Source organism: Miniopterus schreibersii (assembly GCF_964146895.1).
Source record: "Miniopterus schreibersii genome assembly, chromosome: 16".
Taxonomy (NCBI): Eukaryota; Metazoa; Chordata; class Mammalia; order Chiroptera; family Miniopteridae; genus Miniopterus; species Miniopterus schreibersii.
The window spans coordinates 44,376,864-44,392,933 of record NC_138116.1 but is presented as its reverse complement, the minus strand read 5'-3'; the positions used below and the strand labels follow the sequence as shown (position 1 = coordinate 44,392,933).

At 52.8% G+C, this 16,070-nt stretch overlaps 1 protein-coding gene across 1 annotated transcript in view; it reads left to right on the top strand.

Moving 5' to 3' along the window:
• MYO15A (myosin XVA) overlaps positions 1-15,313 on the top strand; it is a gene marked incomplete at its 5' end in the record, with an annotated part of 50,247 nt that extends 34,934 nt beyond the window's left edge. Inside the window, 16 exons of the mRNA XM_081115825.1 lie at positions 2-180; positions 641-756; positions 974-1,046; positions 1,284-1,356; positions 1,608-1,681; positions 1,918-2,000; positions 3,343-3,473; positions 4,843-4,937; positions 5,174-5,251; positions 5,570-5,666; positions 7,503-7,663; positions 8,571-8,704; positions 11,593-11,726; positions 12,087-12,220; positions 13,645-13,785; positions 14,408-15,313. Coding sequence (XP_080971951.1) covers positions 2-180; positions 641-756; positions 974-1,046; positions 1,284-1,356; positions 1,608-1,681; positions 1,918-2,000; positions 3,343-3,473; positions 4,843-4,937; positions 5,174-5,251; positions 5,570-5,666; positions 7,503-7,663; positions 8,571-8,704; positions 11,593-11,726; positions 12,087-12,220; positions 13,645-13,785; positions 14,408-14,509 — 1,805 coding nt within the window. The 3' untranslated portion in view covers positions 14,510-15,313. The remainder of the gene's footprint in view (position 1; positions 181-640; positions 757-973; positions 1,047-1,283; positions 1,357-1,607; positions 1,682-1,917; positions 2,001-3,342; positions 3,474-4,842; positions 4,938-5,173; positions 5,252-5,569; positions 5,667-7,502; positions 7,664-8,570; positions 8,705-11,592; positions 11,727-12,086; positions 12,221-13,644; positions 13,786-14,407) is intronic.
• Between the last annotated feature and the right edge of the window lie 757 nt (positions 15,314-16,070).

The following is a 16,070-nucleotide window of genomic DNA, read 5'->3' as shown; positions in this document are numbered from 1 at the left end:
GGCTGGAGGTTCGGGACCATCCACGGGCGCGTGGGACGCTTCCCTTCTGAGCTGGTGCAGCCCGTGGCTGCCCCCGACTTCCTGCAGCTGCCTGCGGAGCCCAGCAGGGGTCGTGCTGCTGCCGTGGCTGCCGCTGTGGCCTCCACAGCTGCTGCATGGGAGGTGGGCCGCAGGAGAGAGGTGAGATAGATGGGGCCAGCAAGGGGTCACCCTGACTAGAGGTGGATGGGAACAAGGCCAGCCTACGGTGTTGGCCAGTCCTGGGATGGGGTGAGTCTGATAGGGTTAGTCAGACGAGTGACCTGTGGGATGTGACCCAAGATGGTTGGAGATGTAGCCAAATGGGGTAGAGAAGGGTAGAGTCAGCGGAAGGGTTGTGACCAGGCCAGTGTGTCAGGATGGGGCCAGGTGAGTGGGACAGGGTGGGGCACGTGGAGTGTGTTAGCAAGAGGTAGAGTGAGGTCGGCTCCACCAGGCAGCTGGGGAGACCATCCCCAGGCAGGGATGGGCCCAGTGGAGGGCGTGGCCAAGTGTGTCAGGGGATGGGGTCCACTGGGCACATGGTGGCTGTGACCTGGTCAAGAGGGGTGGAGGAGCGACGGGGGTTAGACAGGCCCTCCTACCTCCTGCCCTCTTGCAGGGTTCCCCCATCAAGACTGGCTCAGCTGACCGTGAGGAGGACCGCCTGGCTCTCCCACCATACACAATGCTGGAGTTTGCCCAAAAGTATTTCCGAGACCCTCAGAGGAGGCCCCAGTGAGTGGTGACCCTCCCCCCATCTCCACCCTAAGGAGGTCCTTCTGGACTTCTTGCAGCTGTCCAAGTGGGAAGGCCCCACCTCTGGTGAGGGGAGGAGGAACCATGCAGGTGTGATGCCTACCTGCAGCCTTAGCTGTGGGAGCCTTCCCGTGTGGGAACCGGTGGGGCCACAGGCTCAGAGACAAGTGGCCTGTGTGTCTACTTCCTGTTGTAGGGATGGCCTCAGGCTGAAATCCAAGGAGGGCCGGGAGTCCAGAACCTTGGAAGACATGCTTTGCTTCACCAAGGTGCCCATCCCCAGGCCTCAGTTTCCCCATCTGTAAAATGGTGATGTCCCTGGCACAGATAGCCTTGTCCTCATAGAGACCCCTGCTCTTAGCACCCTGAGGGCCTGAGAGCAGCATATGTCCCGTGTCGGCCTGGCTCCCTACTTGGACCCTCCTGTCATGAGACAGGATCCACCATGTGGCCCTCCTCTGTTCAGATGCCCCTCCCCCATCATGACACACCTCCTCCCCTCACAGACCCCGCTCCAGGAGTCCCTCATCGAGCTCAGTGACAGCAGCCTCAACAGGACGGCCACCGATATGTTCCTAGGTTTGAGGGTGGGACTGTGGCCAGGGCCCTGGGCCAGGTGGAATCCAACACTATCTGACCCGTCATCACCACTCCCCTGGTCCTCAGATGCTTCCCCTCCCCCAAAGCAGACATGGGGCTCCTTTAAGAGAAGAGAAGGCCCTAGCTGCCCCTGGCCACAGCCTCTCAAAGAGGGGCCTAACCCTGGGGTCCCCTGAGGCGGGTGGACAGCTGGGGGTCTGGTGGCCTGAGTAGGATAGGTATTTCCACAGCTGTGATGCGGTTCATGGGGGACGCCCCACTGAAGGGCCAGAGTGAACTGGATGTGCTTTGCACCCTCCTGAAGGTCAGTCCAGCCGACTTTGCTAGATGCTCTGTTTCCTGTTCTGTGGCTCAGTTTCCCCATCTGCCAGCCAGAGTTGCAGAAGTTTGGGGTGGGCAGCTTCTTGTGTGGCCCAAAGAGGAGTGAATCCCACTGGTGGGGAGGGGACTGGAGAAGGGATACCAGGCCTATCTCCAAGTGCCCATTCTGTTCTTATGTGCCTGGTATGTGGCTTGTGAACCAGCCCCTCCCTCCTACAGCTGTGCAGGGAGCATGAGGTCATGCAGGACGAATGTTACTGCCAAATTGTGAAGCAGATCACAGACAACACCAGCACCAAGCAGTGAGTGGTCTGGGCCTTTACCTCCGTTTTTCTCTCCTCCACTGTGTCCAAGTCCAGGAAGGGCAGCTCAGCCTCCCACTTCCCAGGCCTGTCCCTTCCCAGATTCTCTCGCCAGTCCTCCTCACTCAGTAGACAAAGCACATGTATTTGGAATTGCTTGGTCTGAGACAAGCCATTCCTGCTCTTGGAGCTTCAGTTTCCCCTCTGTAAAATGGCAGTGATAAGGTGTGAATCCAGGTTATTGGTTGCAAATGACAGAAACTCAGTTCAAGTTGGTTTAAGCAAAAGAGGGTCAAGGTAACTGGAAGGTCCAATATATGGCCTCAGGCATAGCTAGATCCAGGTATCACCAGGGAGCAGGCCTTTTCTATACCCTGGCCCTGTTTTCCTCTGTGTTGATATCATTCCCAAGCAACATCTCCCATTGATTTGCAAGATGGTGGCTCTGGAGAGACATTTCCCAGCTCAGCAATCCAAGAGAAAGCAAGATTGACCCAATATTTGCAGCAAAAATTCCCCAATCCAGTCTCATCAGCCCAGCTTCGTCACAGACATGTCCACCCCTATACCAACCACAGTGGCTAAGGCTACAGGGCCGTGATTGGTGAGACCTGGGTCACTGCTGTCCCTAAATCAGTCATCACAGCCAGAGTGAAGCTGAACTCTAACTTGGCCACACCTGGCTCTCATGCCCGTCTCCACACCACATGGACCCAGGGAGGGGTGGTGTGGACAAAGGAAGCATAAGTGCTGTCCCCAGACACTAGAGGTCCCCACAGGTGAAACTCTTGTACCAGGGCAGTGTGCAGGTGAACTGTGCTCACACAGGAGCAGCACGCAGCCAGTGCCCAAAGTGTGTGCTGCTCTTGGTACCACTGGGCCCACTGTCTTGTCCCCATCTCCTCCATCTCCTCCACTTGCTCTCCACCCAGCTGGGAATTTTAGAGCCTCTCAGCATGTCCTCTAGTCCCTTACTCCCACTCAAGGCCTTATCTGCCATTACCTTCACACAGCCCCAGCAGGTTCCCCTTGCCCTCCTTCAAGGCCCTTCACCCAGGAGCCTCTTCAGAGAGATTCTACCCAGGGAAGGTGTTTCTTTGTGCATGCCGCGGGCCACATCCCCTTCCTTCCCTGCCTCCCACCCTGGCTTCCCAAGCAGAACATACCTTCTGCATGGCTTTGGGGCCACCTGCCCTGCTCTCACCAAGCAGGGAAGAACATCCCCAGAACATGGGAGCTGCCTGAGAACCAGAGACCTCCAGCCCTATCCCAGGAGACTCCTGGCATGGCACCCTAGTGCTGTGGCCACCTGTGATGTGGTCCTATGTGTGTGTTCTCACAGGGACAGCTGTCAGCGAGGCTGGAGGCTGCTGTACATTGTGACTGCCTACCACAGCTGCTCTGAGGTCCTCCAGCCACACCTCGTTCACTATCTCCACAATGTGAGCCAGACCCCAGGCCTGCCCTTCCAAGGTGAGGAGCCAACAATAAGTGGGGACCCAGGGCCGAGGGCCTGTCTGTATGAGTACTGGCTGGGCAGCCAGTGGGAGGGGAGATCTGGAGGACCTGGCCCCTCACAGATGCCTAGGCAATGTTTACTGAGATTAATTCACTCCCCAAACATTTGTGGAGGTCCCGCAGGGGCTGATGCACTGGGTTGTCTGATATAATGGGAAGGGTGATATGTCAGAGGAGGTATTGGCTTCCCAGAGGAGGTGTTGCTCTGGGTAGGGATTTCTAGGTGGGCTGAGTGGCAGGAGCACAGGTCTGGAGGTGGGAAAGTGTGGCATGTGGAAAAAGAGAAGGAGGTAGCAAGGCCTGGAGTACTAGGGTGAGGCTCTGCTTCTCTGGTCTTTGGGAATCAACAAGGGTCTTGAGTGGGTCCAGGCAGGGGTGGGCCCAAAGCTAGTGACAAGGTCTCGGCCGGCCTTTCTGTGCTTGGGGTATGGAGGAAGGGGGCCACTCCTCAACGTCATTTCCAGCCTTGTTTCTATAGCAACTTCCTGGTCCCCCTAAGAAAGAGACCAGGGCCCCTTTGGTGACCACAGCAGCTGTGAAAGAGATGGGGGACCTCCCTTTCTCTGCCTGTGAATCCTCCTCTTTTATTTGATCAACACACACTCCCAGGTTCAGAGGTGACTAGGCCCAGCTCCAGGGAAGAGCTGGAGTCATGAAGGCAGCTCTGGATTTGACCCTCCCCAGGACAGGGTGAGGGCACTGCTTAGCCCAGGGGTGGGGAACCTTTTTCTGCCAAGGGCCATTTGGATATTTTTAACATCATTCATTGGCCATACAAAATTATCGACTTAAAAATTAGCTATGAAAATAGCTCCTCGATTTATTGAATTTTGAGTCCTGCCTGTGGTTGCCCTGTCAGAACTACACCAAATGATTCCGCGGGCCGGACGTTCCCTGCCCCTGGTTAACCAGAGATGGGGAGAAGCAAACGCTGGAGTCTTTGCACTGGGACTCTGGTGAGGGAGGCGGTCAGCAAGGTCCCACCGGCAGGGGCACAGCTGCATCATCACAGCCACACAGCCTCTTAGGGGAAAGCCCCCAGTGACAGCTATTTCCAGGACTCATAGGTAGCCAAGGGGGCTGTGGACGAAACAAAAGCCTTAGCCATGTGGGATGTGTGTTTGAGTGTAGCACTCATACTCCAGATTTTGACCTTGTGCAAATCACAGGCCCTCTCTGAACTGTTTCCTCAGCTATCAAATTGGGAAGTAAAAGCTTGTCCCACTGGTTGTGTAGAGAACCCACTGGGCTTGTGGCTAGTGGATAGAGGAGCCCCTTTCTCTTACTGCCTACCTTGGGCAAGGCCTTGACTCTGTCTTTGTAGGAATCGCCAAGGCCTGTGAACGGAACCTGCAGAAAACCTTGCACTTTGGCGGCCGTCTGGAGCTTCCCAGCAGCATGGAGCTTCGGGCCCTGTTGGTGAGTGTGCAGGGGATGGGGCTGTGTGTGTGTGTGTGTGTGTGTGTCAGGGTGAGTGTGAGAGGCCCTGCTGTGTGTTCATATCCATGCAAAGGGCCCTTCAGTTCCAGTGTGTAGGTGCTCCGGCATGTACCTGCCCCAAACCTCTTGGCTTAGGGACTCCCATGGCAGGGGACAGTGGCTGGTCCAGATCGCAAGACCAAGCTGTCCTGTCTCCTCACCCTTCCTTGTCCCAGGCGGGCCGCAGTTCCAAGAGACAACTCTTTTACCTCCCTGGAGGCCTTGAACGCCATCTGAAAATCAAAACATGCACTGTAAGTGAGGGGATGTCTCCACAGGCAGCCGCTGGAAGGGCAGGGACACCCCAGTCTCCAGAGTGAGCCCCAAAGGGTACTGAGCCCTTCCCAGAAGAGCAGACTGAGCTGTGAGGAGGTAGAGCCTCCAGCTCAAGGTCATACTACAAATAAGGGATAAACCTTCCCTGCATGAGGCTGATTCTCAGGGAGCTGAGCAGGTCCTGGCCTCTGTGCAGGGGGCCTGAGGAACTTTGCACTTGGTCTCCTGGCCCCTGGGTGGGCTGTGAGGACAGAGGCCACCTTGGCTGGCACTGCCTCACTCTTCCCTCCCCCCAGGTGGCCCTGGATGTGGTGAAGGAGATCTGTGCTGAGATGGCTTTGACACGCTCTGAGAACTTTGATGAATATGTCATCTTTCTTGTCACCAACCGAGGTGAGAGGCCAGGAGGACCGAGCATTCTGGGCTCATGCCCTATGTGGCCTGTAGGGTTAAGGTCAGATGCCACTTTCTCCCAGAAGCCCCTCAACACCCACGTGGAAGGACCTTTCTGTGCACCGAGCACCCCCAGCCCTTTGTCTGTTCCTCTCTGTTCTGTTGGGTATAAGTTTGTCTCGCCTACTAGACTGGGAATTTGTGGAAGAGAGGGCCCTCTCTGATTCCTCCCTCTGCCCCTCAGGGCTGCTCAGTGGACCCTGCCCTCCAGGAGCTCCCATCCTAGGAAGGTTTCCCTTAATAGGCCCCGGCTCCTGGGACCCACAAATGCAAGCATTTTTCCTTTCACTTATGCCTTAATATTGGCCATAAGAGGCCCTCCCTTGGTCTCACTAGGTCCTTCTCATGTGGCCCCGACCCCTCCCCCTGCTGTTCACCCACTCTAGACCATGGGCTGGCCTGCTTCCGGCTGGTCGGCCCCGTCCACTCCCAACCAGCTCCTCCCACTGTTGCCTCCACCCTGAACCGCGTGTCTGTCTTCAGCCCAGCTTGCCCTGAGTCCAGCTAAGACGACGGGAGGGGAAGGGAGTAACAAAATGGTCCTAATAACTGACATGTCCTCTGTCTCAGGCGCAGTTCAAAGCATTTAATACCCCATCTCCTAAAGTCCTCACAACAACCCTATGAAACGGAGACCATTGTCATCCCCATTTATGATAATGTGGGGAAACCGAGGCACACAGAGGGTGTAGTAGTTTCCTATTGCTACTGTAACAAATCACCACATACCTGGGGACTTCAAATGACACATTCTTCTTATTTTTACAGTTCTGAAGGTCAGAAGTCCTGAAATCAGAGTGTCACTGGGGCTGGTTCCTTCTGGAGGCTCTAGGGGAGAAACTTTTCCTGCCTTTTCCAGCTTGTAGAGGCCGCCCACATTCCTTGGCTCATGCTCTTCCTCCAAGAGGGCATGAGCCAGTAGGGTAGCATCTCCATCTCTCTCCCACCCCCTCCTCCTCCTCATAAGGACCCTTGAGATTACACTGGGTCTACTCGGATAACATAGGATAATTTCTCCATCCCAAGATCTTTAGCTTAATAATATTTGCAAAGTCCTTTTTGCCATGAACATAACATATTCACAGGTTCCAGGTATTAGGACATGGACGTCTCTGGGGAAGGGTCATTAATCAGCCTGCCTTGGAGGTTAAGGGGTTTACCCAAGGTCACACACTGGGCTCTGAACCCAGGCTGTCTGGCCTCAGGAGCCTGGACTTGATCGTCATGCCACACACCCCTCTCTCTGGTAAAACTTTACTGAAGGTGTGGGATGGGGAGCAGAAATGTCTGCAGAAAATGAAAAGGCCTCACTTAAACCTTCCCTACAGGCTCAGACCCACTCAGTGCCAGATCCCAGTCCTCCCCACCCCGTACCCATTCAGGGGCCTAGCAGAGGTCTCTCCTGAAGGAGTTCTGCAGAAAGGCACCCGTCGGGCCTCGTGATGGAGGCCCATTGTGCTTTTCCTTGTGCCCAGCCTCTTCTGGAAGTGGACTAGGCTTTCTCTGACCATAACCCCAAACACTTTCCTAGACCTAGGGGGCTGTAGCTTTGAGTGGGAGGTATTCCCATCTGTGGTCATCAACATTCCACAAACACAGGGCACCCTCTTCCTTAACATGCTCTCCTTTGCTGAGGATGCCATGTCCCCAAATGGGGAGGGGCTAGCTGGAGGTGATGCTTGCCTGGGTGGCAGGCTGGGGTGTGTACACGTGCTCTGTACAGACGTACACATATGCACATGCATGCCCCCACCAGTTGCCCCTGGCTTTCCGCAGGCCAGCACGTGTGCCCACTCAGCCGCTGCACCTACATCCTGGATGTGGCCTCAGAGATGGAGCAGGTGGATAGCGGCTACATGCTCTGGTTCCGGCGCGTGCTCTGGGATCAGCCACTCAAGTTTGAGAATGAGCTATATGTGACTATGCACTATAACCAGGTCAGCACGTGTGGGCCACTCTGATGCTCGAACCTTCCAGGCTCCCCCCTACTGTGAGGTCAAACTCCATGGCCATTCGTTTGAGGCGTTCATGATACAGGGCGTCCCGCTGACATTTCTAGCCCTGGAGCCTCTGCTTCCTGCAGGGTGTCTGTCCTTGGAGCAGTCAAATGATGTTACCCTTACAACCTAATTCTCAGACCTTCACAGGTGCCAGCACTCTGCCTGGCCTGCCCTTCCTGCGTCTCTGCTTCTCTAAGTCTTCCCCAGCAAGGCTGCCCCACAGAGCAACTTTTCCATGAGGGCTGTCTGACTTCCCCTTTATCTTGATTTTCTCCTCTCAAAGGCCTATAGGCCTTGGCTGGCAGTGTTATTTTTATCTTTGTGTTACTCCCCTTGGATATTCGGTCCTCTAAGGATCCTGGGGTTTACAAAATCTGGTTCTCCCCTCCTCTGCTAACATTTGTGAAAGTGCTTGGACAGAGAGTACGTTTTTTTATGTGGCCCTGGTGCCAAAGCTTCTGCAATTCCAAGCACAAAATAAGGTTACTTGGCTTTTATGGCCACATGGTGTCGCTGTTGCTAACTACCCCACACAGTCCAGTACAGTGCTGGTCTAGGTGTGGCCTTATAGGCCAACAGCATCCCTTGGAAACTTGTTAAAATGCAAATCCTCAAGTCTTGCCCCAGATCTAGTCAATCAGAGTCTGGGGGTACAGCCCATGAATCTGTTTTAGTGACTCAAGCATGTTCAGGTTTCAGTAACCCCTGCTGAACAGACACCCACACACTGCAGTATGAATGCCCACACTTTTCCCAGGTCACTGTGGGGACTACCACATCCCATGTGGTTGACTGCCTGAATGCATGCCTGCCTGCCTCCCCTCATCAGATTGCTCCCCGGCAGGTCCTGCCCGACTACCTGAAGGGCCTCTTCAGCAGCGTGCCAGCCAGCCGGCCCAGCGAACAACAGCTGCAGCAAGTGTCCAAGCTGGCTTCACTGCAGCACCGGGCCAAGGACCACTTTTACCTGCCCAATGTGTGAGCACCTGCCCACCTGTCAGCCACCCACCCCCACGTTCCTCAGAGTTGGACATCCCAGGCCTTGTTCATCCAGCTTACGCCAGCAGGCTGTCTGGGAAGGGACTGACCTTGCTGTGGGGCTGAAGTCCTCCAACTCACCTAAAGAGCTGGGCCCCTCCTCCTCCCACAACAGGTTGCTTCCAGCTGGTATTAACAGCTCAGAGTAAATTTAATGAAAAAAAGACTTTCAGGACACACACATCTGTCATACAGGAAATACACATGCAGAAACGTTCACCACAGCATTGCATCCAACAGCAAGGCATTCCTTAAGTAAATCCTGGGGTGCTAGGCAGCCTTTAAACTGATGTTCTCAAAGCGGTGATAAATCAGTCCTTGTCAGACTGGGTCTCAGGAATAGGACTCCAGAGAGCTTTTGTTTATGTGGCTCGTATCTATTGATATATATTTACCATATTCAAAATTAAAACTGAGAAACGATTCAAAATATTGATTTATTAACTAATTTAAAAATAAGGATAATAGGCCGCCTGGCGTGGCTCAGTGGTTGAACATTGACCTAGGATCCAGGAGATTGCTGTTCAATTCCCGGTCAGGGCACATGCCCAGGTTGTGGGCTCAATCCCCAGTAGGGGGCTTGCAGAAGGCAGCCGATCAATGACTCTCATCATTGATGTTTCTGTCTCTCTCCTTCCTCCTTCCTTTCTCTATGAAGTAAATAAAACAATTCCTCCTTCCTTTCTCTATGAAGTAAATAAAACTATTCCTCCTTCCTTTCTCTATGAAGTAAATAAAACTATTTTGAAAATAAGGTCCTGCTTGCCGGGCGTGGCTCAGTGGTTGAGCATCCACCTAGGATCCAGGTGATCGGGGTTCAATTCCCGGTCAGGGCACATGCCTGGGTTGTGGGCTCGATCAGTAACTCTCTCATCATTGATGTTTCTCTCTCTCTCCCTCCCTCTCCTTTCCTCTCTCTGAGATCAATAAAGATATATTTTTTTAAAATAATAAAATAAATAAAAATAAGGTCCTAGCTGGTTTGGCTCAGTGGTTAGAGTGTCGGCCTGCGGACTGAAGGGTCCCGGCTTTGATTCCAGCCAAGGACACGTACCTCGGTTGCAGACTCAATCCCTGCCCCTGGTTGGGGCACGTGCAGGAGGCAACCAATTGATGTCTCTCTCTCACATCAGTGGTTCTCTCTCCCTCTCTCTCTCTCCCCCTTCCACTCTCTCTGAAAAGCAATGGAAAAAATGTCCTCGGGTGAGGGTTAAAAAGAAATAAAAATAACATATTACATATTAATATCAATACCTAATTATAATACTATATAAAGAATAATTATACTACAAATAGCATATATTAGCATTATGTGTTAATATAAATAACTTATGAAAAAAACCTGTATTTTCCAAAAAAATTTAGTGAGAACAGTGGCACTGTTTTCACATGTTGTAAATCTATTTTATTTTATTTACTTATTTATTTTAGAGCAAGGGGAAGGGGGGGGAGAGAAACATCTATGGGTTGCCTTGTGAACATGCACTGACTGGGGATGGAACCCAGAACCTAGGCATGTGCCCTGACCGGGAATCGAACCTGCCATCTTTCGGTGTTCAGCACAATGCTCCAACCAATTGAGCCACCCAGCCAGGGCTGTAAATCACTTTACCACCTGGCTGAATAGAAGACAAATGGATTCTCATATCCGCTCTGCAGTCGGTCTGCTGTGGTCTCATGTCATGTAGCATCTGGTAGACTCCACTGTGCTTGCGAGAGAGCAGGAGGGGAAAAGCAAATAACATCTTCGTGTTATTATGGAAGTGTCTTTGACCTCCCAGGCCCTCGGCCACACTTTGAAAATCCCTGGTGTGAATAATAGTAAGATAATGTATGTACAGTGTATGTCCTAGTGCATAATGTAGTAAGGGCTCAATATGTAAAGCTCTTTTATGTTATAGTTTTCATTGAAAAGCACAGGAGGCACATAAAAGTATAATATGATCCTAATCCTGGGTAAAAATCACTGAGTTCTTACTCTTTGCAAGGCACTCAGTATGCACTTTATTTTCCCCTTACACAGATGTGGCAACTGAGGCCCAGAGAGGTTACATGGCTTAGCGAAGCTAACCCAGCTAGCAGGTGTGGGGGGTGGGGGACCAGGATGCAAACCTAAGAAGGCCAGGTTCAAATGCCAGGCTCTTACTCCAGCACTACAAAGATATAAAGATCTCTTGGGGGAGGGGGTGCCCTTGATTTTCTCCCAACCTTTCCCAAGTCTGCAGCCCAGGTTAGCTGGGACTGGCTGGAACTGCAGTTGGTATTTTCCAGATGTCTGTAGAGGCAAAGGAGCTTCCCTGAGGAAGCCAGCATAAGTCAGAGAGAAGGGACTAGAGTGGGGATGGGGGGGCTGATGGCCTTGCAGGGGATGGGGGTCTTGCAGCATTCCTCTACCCCATACTCTGACCAGTGCTGGTGGTGGCTTTGCCTGCCCTGGTATTTCCACCCCTGCCACCACCTTGTCTTTCTCACCCCTCTAGCCTGGGCTTCTCCTTGTGGGTAGGCACTATAAAGGACGAACCCACCTTGGATTCAAGTCTCAGCCCCCCGACTCAGACTCACTTGGTTAGTGTGTGACCTTGGACTAGTCAGTGAACTTCCCAGTGCCTCAGTTCCCTCACCTTCAAACAGAAAGCCTAGTGGAGCTGGCCAGCAGTTAGTACTTTACACCTGTCTTCAACCCATCTGCACTCCCCAGCAGTTAGTCTTCCAGAGAGGCGCAAGGATCGCATCCGTTTTTGCATAATACCTGCAGTGAGGATTGAGTGAGACTGTGCAGAGCATGTGCAGTGACAGGTTCTCAGGACCACTTTTCCTTACACATCCAGACGGGAGGTCCAGCAGTACATCCCGGCTCAGCTCTACCACACCACGGCCGGCTCAGCCTGGCTCAACCTGGTCAGTCAGCACCGGCAGCAGACACAAGCGCTCAGCCCCCACCAGGCCCGTGCCCAGTTTCTGGGTAAGAGTCCAGGGCTGGGGGAGGTAATCATGGGAGCTTTGCTGAGGATGGGGTTTTGGAGGGTGGAGATGAAGGCACCTTTTTCTTTGCACAAAGGTATAGTCAAGCTGAGCTGCCTGGAGAGAACACCTTTCTAAAATTTTCACCAAGGTGCCACCTAGGCTCTGGGTGGCCCTTGGCAGAGAGAACTGGCAGCCAGGGATAAGAGCTACAAGTGGGGGGAGGGGGCGCAGAGAGACAGGAGGCTGGAGAGGTTTCAGGAGCCAGGAACAGAGGACTCCTGTGCCAGTTGCAGCAGGGAAGATGAGGGCTGTGGCTGTCACTGAAGAGCTGCTCATACTGACTGTCCTCCCACCCCAGGCCTCCTCAGCACCTCACCCATGTTCGGCTCGTCCTTCTTCTTCATCCAGAGCTGCAGCAGTCTTGCTGTGCCGGCCCCCTGCATCCTTGCCGTCAACCAGAATGGCCTCAACTTCCTCAGCATCGAGACTCACGTGAGTGGCCTCAGCCTGCTCCACTGCTCACCTCGCTCCTCTGAGTCCTACCCCTCAGAGGAGCCGAGATCTCCAGCTGCAGAAGCCCAGCCCCACCACTTACACCTATTTGACCTTGGGCAAGTCTCCACACAGCTCTCTGAGCCTCATTTCCTCGCCTGGAACGTAGGGATAATAGAACCCAACCCATGAGGCTGTTGTGAAGGTAAAACATGCTAAACACTGAAATAGTGTCTTGGCCTGCTTGGGCTGCCATAACACAGTACCACAGACTGGGGGCTGAAGTCCAAGATCCAGGCACCGGCAGGGTTGGTTTCCTCTGAAGCCCCTCTCCTTGGCTTATAGATGACCATCTTTTCCCTGTGTCCTCACGTGACCAGTTCTGTGCATGCACGTTCCTGGTGTTTTTGTTTTGTCCAAATTTCCTCATAAGAACACCAGTCAGATTGAATTAGGGCCCACTCTAATGGCCTCATTTTAACGTAATCGCCTCTTTAAAGGCCCAATCTCCAAATACAGTCACATTCTGAGGTATGGGGGTTAGGGCTTCAACATATGGATTTGGGGGGACACAAATTAAGTCTATAACAAATAGGACCTGTTACCCCCTTTTTAAAGTTCTTCCAGAAGTGGACCTTGCCATGAGGACAGGGCAAGTGGTTTATTTGGAGGTGGTGCTAGGAAACACTGGAGTGAGGAAGATCAGGAAGGGACATCTCACACACCTTGGGAAGGGTATATTAGCAAGCAAGTTGCCACTGTGGCAAGTGGCACTAGTCCAGCAGGTACTCTGGGAGACGGCATGGAACACACCCCATAGAGGATGCCTTCCGGCCTGGGGTCGGGAGCCACCACGTCCCCATCTGTCATTAATTGAGGCATTAACTTTTTTTTTCATATATCTTTATTGATTTCAGAGAGAGGAAAGGAGAGGGAGAGAGAGAGAAACATCAATGATGAGTCATTGATTGAGCCCGCAACCCGGGCATGTGCCCTGACTGGGAATTGAACCCCGATCACCTGGATCCCAGTTTGATGCTCAACCGCTGAGCCCCCCTGGCCGGGCTTGGCATTAACTTTCAAGTGCTCTGAGTTTGCTCCTGGAGCTAGAAAGCAAGCTCCAAAGAGGTGCAGGTGTTAAAAACAAACAGGTTTGATGTGAAGGTCAGGGCACCACCTGGATTGCAAGCATTTAGAAAAGTGCCTGGCACATTGTAGGTGTGTGCATCAGTATTTGTTGAATCAGTTTTACAGGTGAGATTCAGAAAAGTAAAGAAATGACTTGCTCCACATCACAGAGCAAGTCACTGGGGAACTGGTACTTGAAATGGGGTGTCCTGCCTCCTATTGATCTGGTCTGCAGGGGAGGGATAAGGGTGGGTGAGACTGTCCCACCCATAAGCTTGTCTGCCCCTTGCCCCCAGGAGCTGATGGTGAAGTTCCCCCTGAAGGAGATTCAGTCGACATGGACCCAGAGGCCCACAGCTAGCTCCAGCTACCCCTATGTGGAGATCGTGCTGGGGGATGTGGCAGCCCAGTGTACCATGCAGCTGCAGCTGGAGCAGGTGGGCCCTGCCCCTAGCACCCAGGCCTTGTCACCCAGCCCCTCACTCCCTTATTTCACTCACTGGGCTCTTCTCTGGGTCTGGCTCCAAGATAGGTCAGCTTCTGGCCAGGCCACAAGGAACATCCAGTCCAGTGCTGCCCCCTGCCACCCTCCAATCCCCCAGTTGGGAGCCCTGAGGCTGAGTCACAGCTTATTCTGGGCTATGAGTGCCAGATGGTAATCATGGCAATACAGTTAGAAACTTACCATTTATTGACAGGACTAATATTTTTTTAAATCTATATAAAGAATTTACACATAATAAAATCCCATGGAATCCTCACCACAGTTCTGTGAAGCAGGCCCTGGTAAATTGAGACCCTACGGTGAGGCCACTGAGGCTCAGGGAGGTAAAGTAACTGGCCCTAGGCCACCCATTTCACATGCCATAAAGCTCGCAGATGCTCTTGGTCTCCTGCTTGCTTACCCCTTCCAGCCTAGGACCTGGTGTTTCTCCTTCCAGCTTCTCATGCTCCTCCTAGGGCCCTGGGGGAGTTGGGGAGGCTGGTCTCCACCTGTCTTCCAACCACTTCTTACCCTAAGGTGAGAGCTGGGAGTGGACTCACCACTGTCTCCTGCAGGGCCTGGAGCTGTGTCGAGTGGTGGCTGTGCACGTGGAGAATCTGCTCAGTGTTCGGGAGAAGCAGCTCACGCTGCCCCCCAGCGAGATCACGCTGCTCTGACCCAGCCGCCAGCCCTACAACTGCCCTCTGCCAGAAGGCTTGCTCTGTGGCCCCAGGGGAGTTACTGGGCCTCTCTGTGCTAGTGACCTCTATAAAGGCCAGAACCTTGGGGGAGACCAAGAGGTGGTAGGAGGAATGACCCAAGTCCCTGGGAACCCAAGACTCATTCAGAGTTGGGATGGAATCAAAATGTGCACTCTTGGGTCAGACAGCAGGAGGAACTTCCAAAGGTGCCCCATGGGGCTTCCTGCCACGTACACACTGCAGGCCCTGGCTCTGACTCCCACTGGTGGCAGGGAAGTCCCAAACCAGTGGCCTGGATTGATGGGTCTAATGTTCAAATCTGCTCCACTTCTCAGCCCCTCACATGTCCTCCTTATTGTCCCCTGCACTGCTGCTCAGCCCAAATTCATGACCTTTGGTCATTTCTGTGCAAATAAAAGGTGCACCTGAGATCCATTCCTCCATGGAGTTGCTGGAAAACAAGTCTGAGGGAGGAGGCAGGAGTTGGAGGCCTAGTTGTACCCGACTCATTGCCTATGAACAGCACTTCCAGCAGAGACATGTCTTTGCCTCTCTCTGCAGACCTTTGTGGCCCAACTCCACACTCCTTGGGTAGCCCCAGCCCTAGACCCCCATCACTGGATGAGTTTGCTAGGAATAGATGGAGGGGAGGGGAATGAACATTCCAGAGGAAATGGTGTTTTTTCCCTGCTATATCCCTCAGAGCCTAAAACAATGCATAACACAAAGTAGGCACTTAAAAAATACTGGTCACATGAATAAAAGAGTAAATGAATATTAATAGAAAGTGCTGGTGCTTTGGGGAATCTGTGGGGGAGGGGAGCAGTAGATTTGGGAGAGGAAGTCTGGATAGGCATGTGGGGGCATAATTGGCTGGAGCCAGTGTCAGAGGAAGGATTCATTTATTACCTATTAAGCACCTACTGTGTACTAGGCAAATGCTAGGCACTGGAACTTGCTCACATTTAAAAGTATAAACCAAGACAAGGCCTGTAAATGGGAATTAGCTGGATGATGAGGGGACTAAACAGCGTGTGCAGAACCCCTGAAGTGGGCATTACTAGGGGGTGGACATTACTTTTGAATTGTCTCTAGTAATTATTGCCTTATCCGTGAGCCTACTTGTCCTCTTGAGGTTTTTTTCTGGCAGGACTTGAGACTGAAGGCTGGCAGGGGTGGTTTGGGCAAGGCTTTGCAGACCATGTAGGATTTCATCCCAAAAGCCATGAGGAGCCTTCAAAGGTTTTTCAATGGGGGTGGGGCAGTCTGCTCAGATTGTATTCTGAAAAGGTCATTCTGACCACAAAGCAGAGTGCATGTAGGAGGTAGGGAGACCAGAGGGGAGGCTGCTGTAGTGTCAGCTGGGAAATTCTGTGGTATGGACACTGGTGGTGGTGACAGAGTGGACAGAAGTTAACTTGGGAGAGATTTAGGTCCAAGGGGCAGGACTGGGGGATCAACCAGTTTATCCTGAGATGGAAGGTCAAGGAAGAGATGCCACAGGGATGTCCCACTTTCACCACTGCCTTAGGTTGGC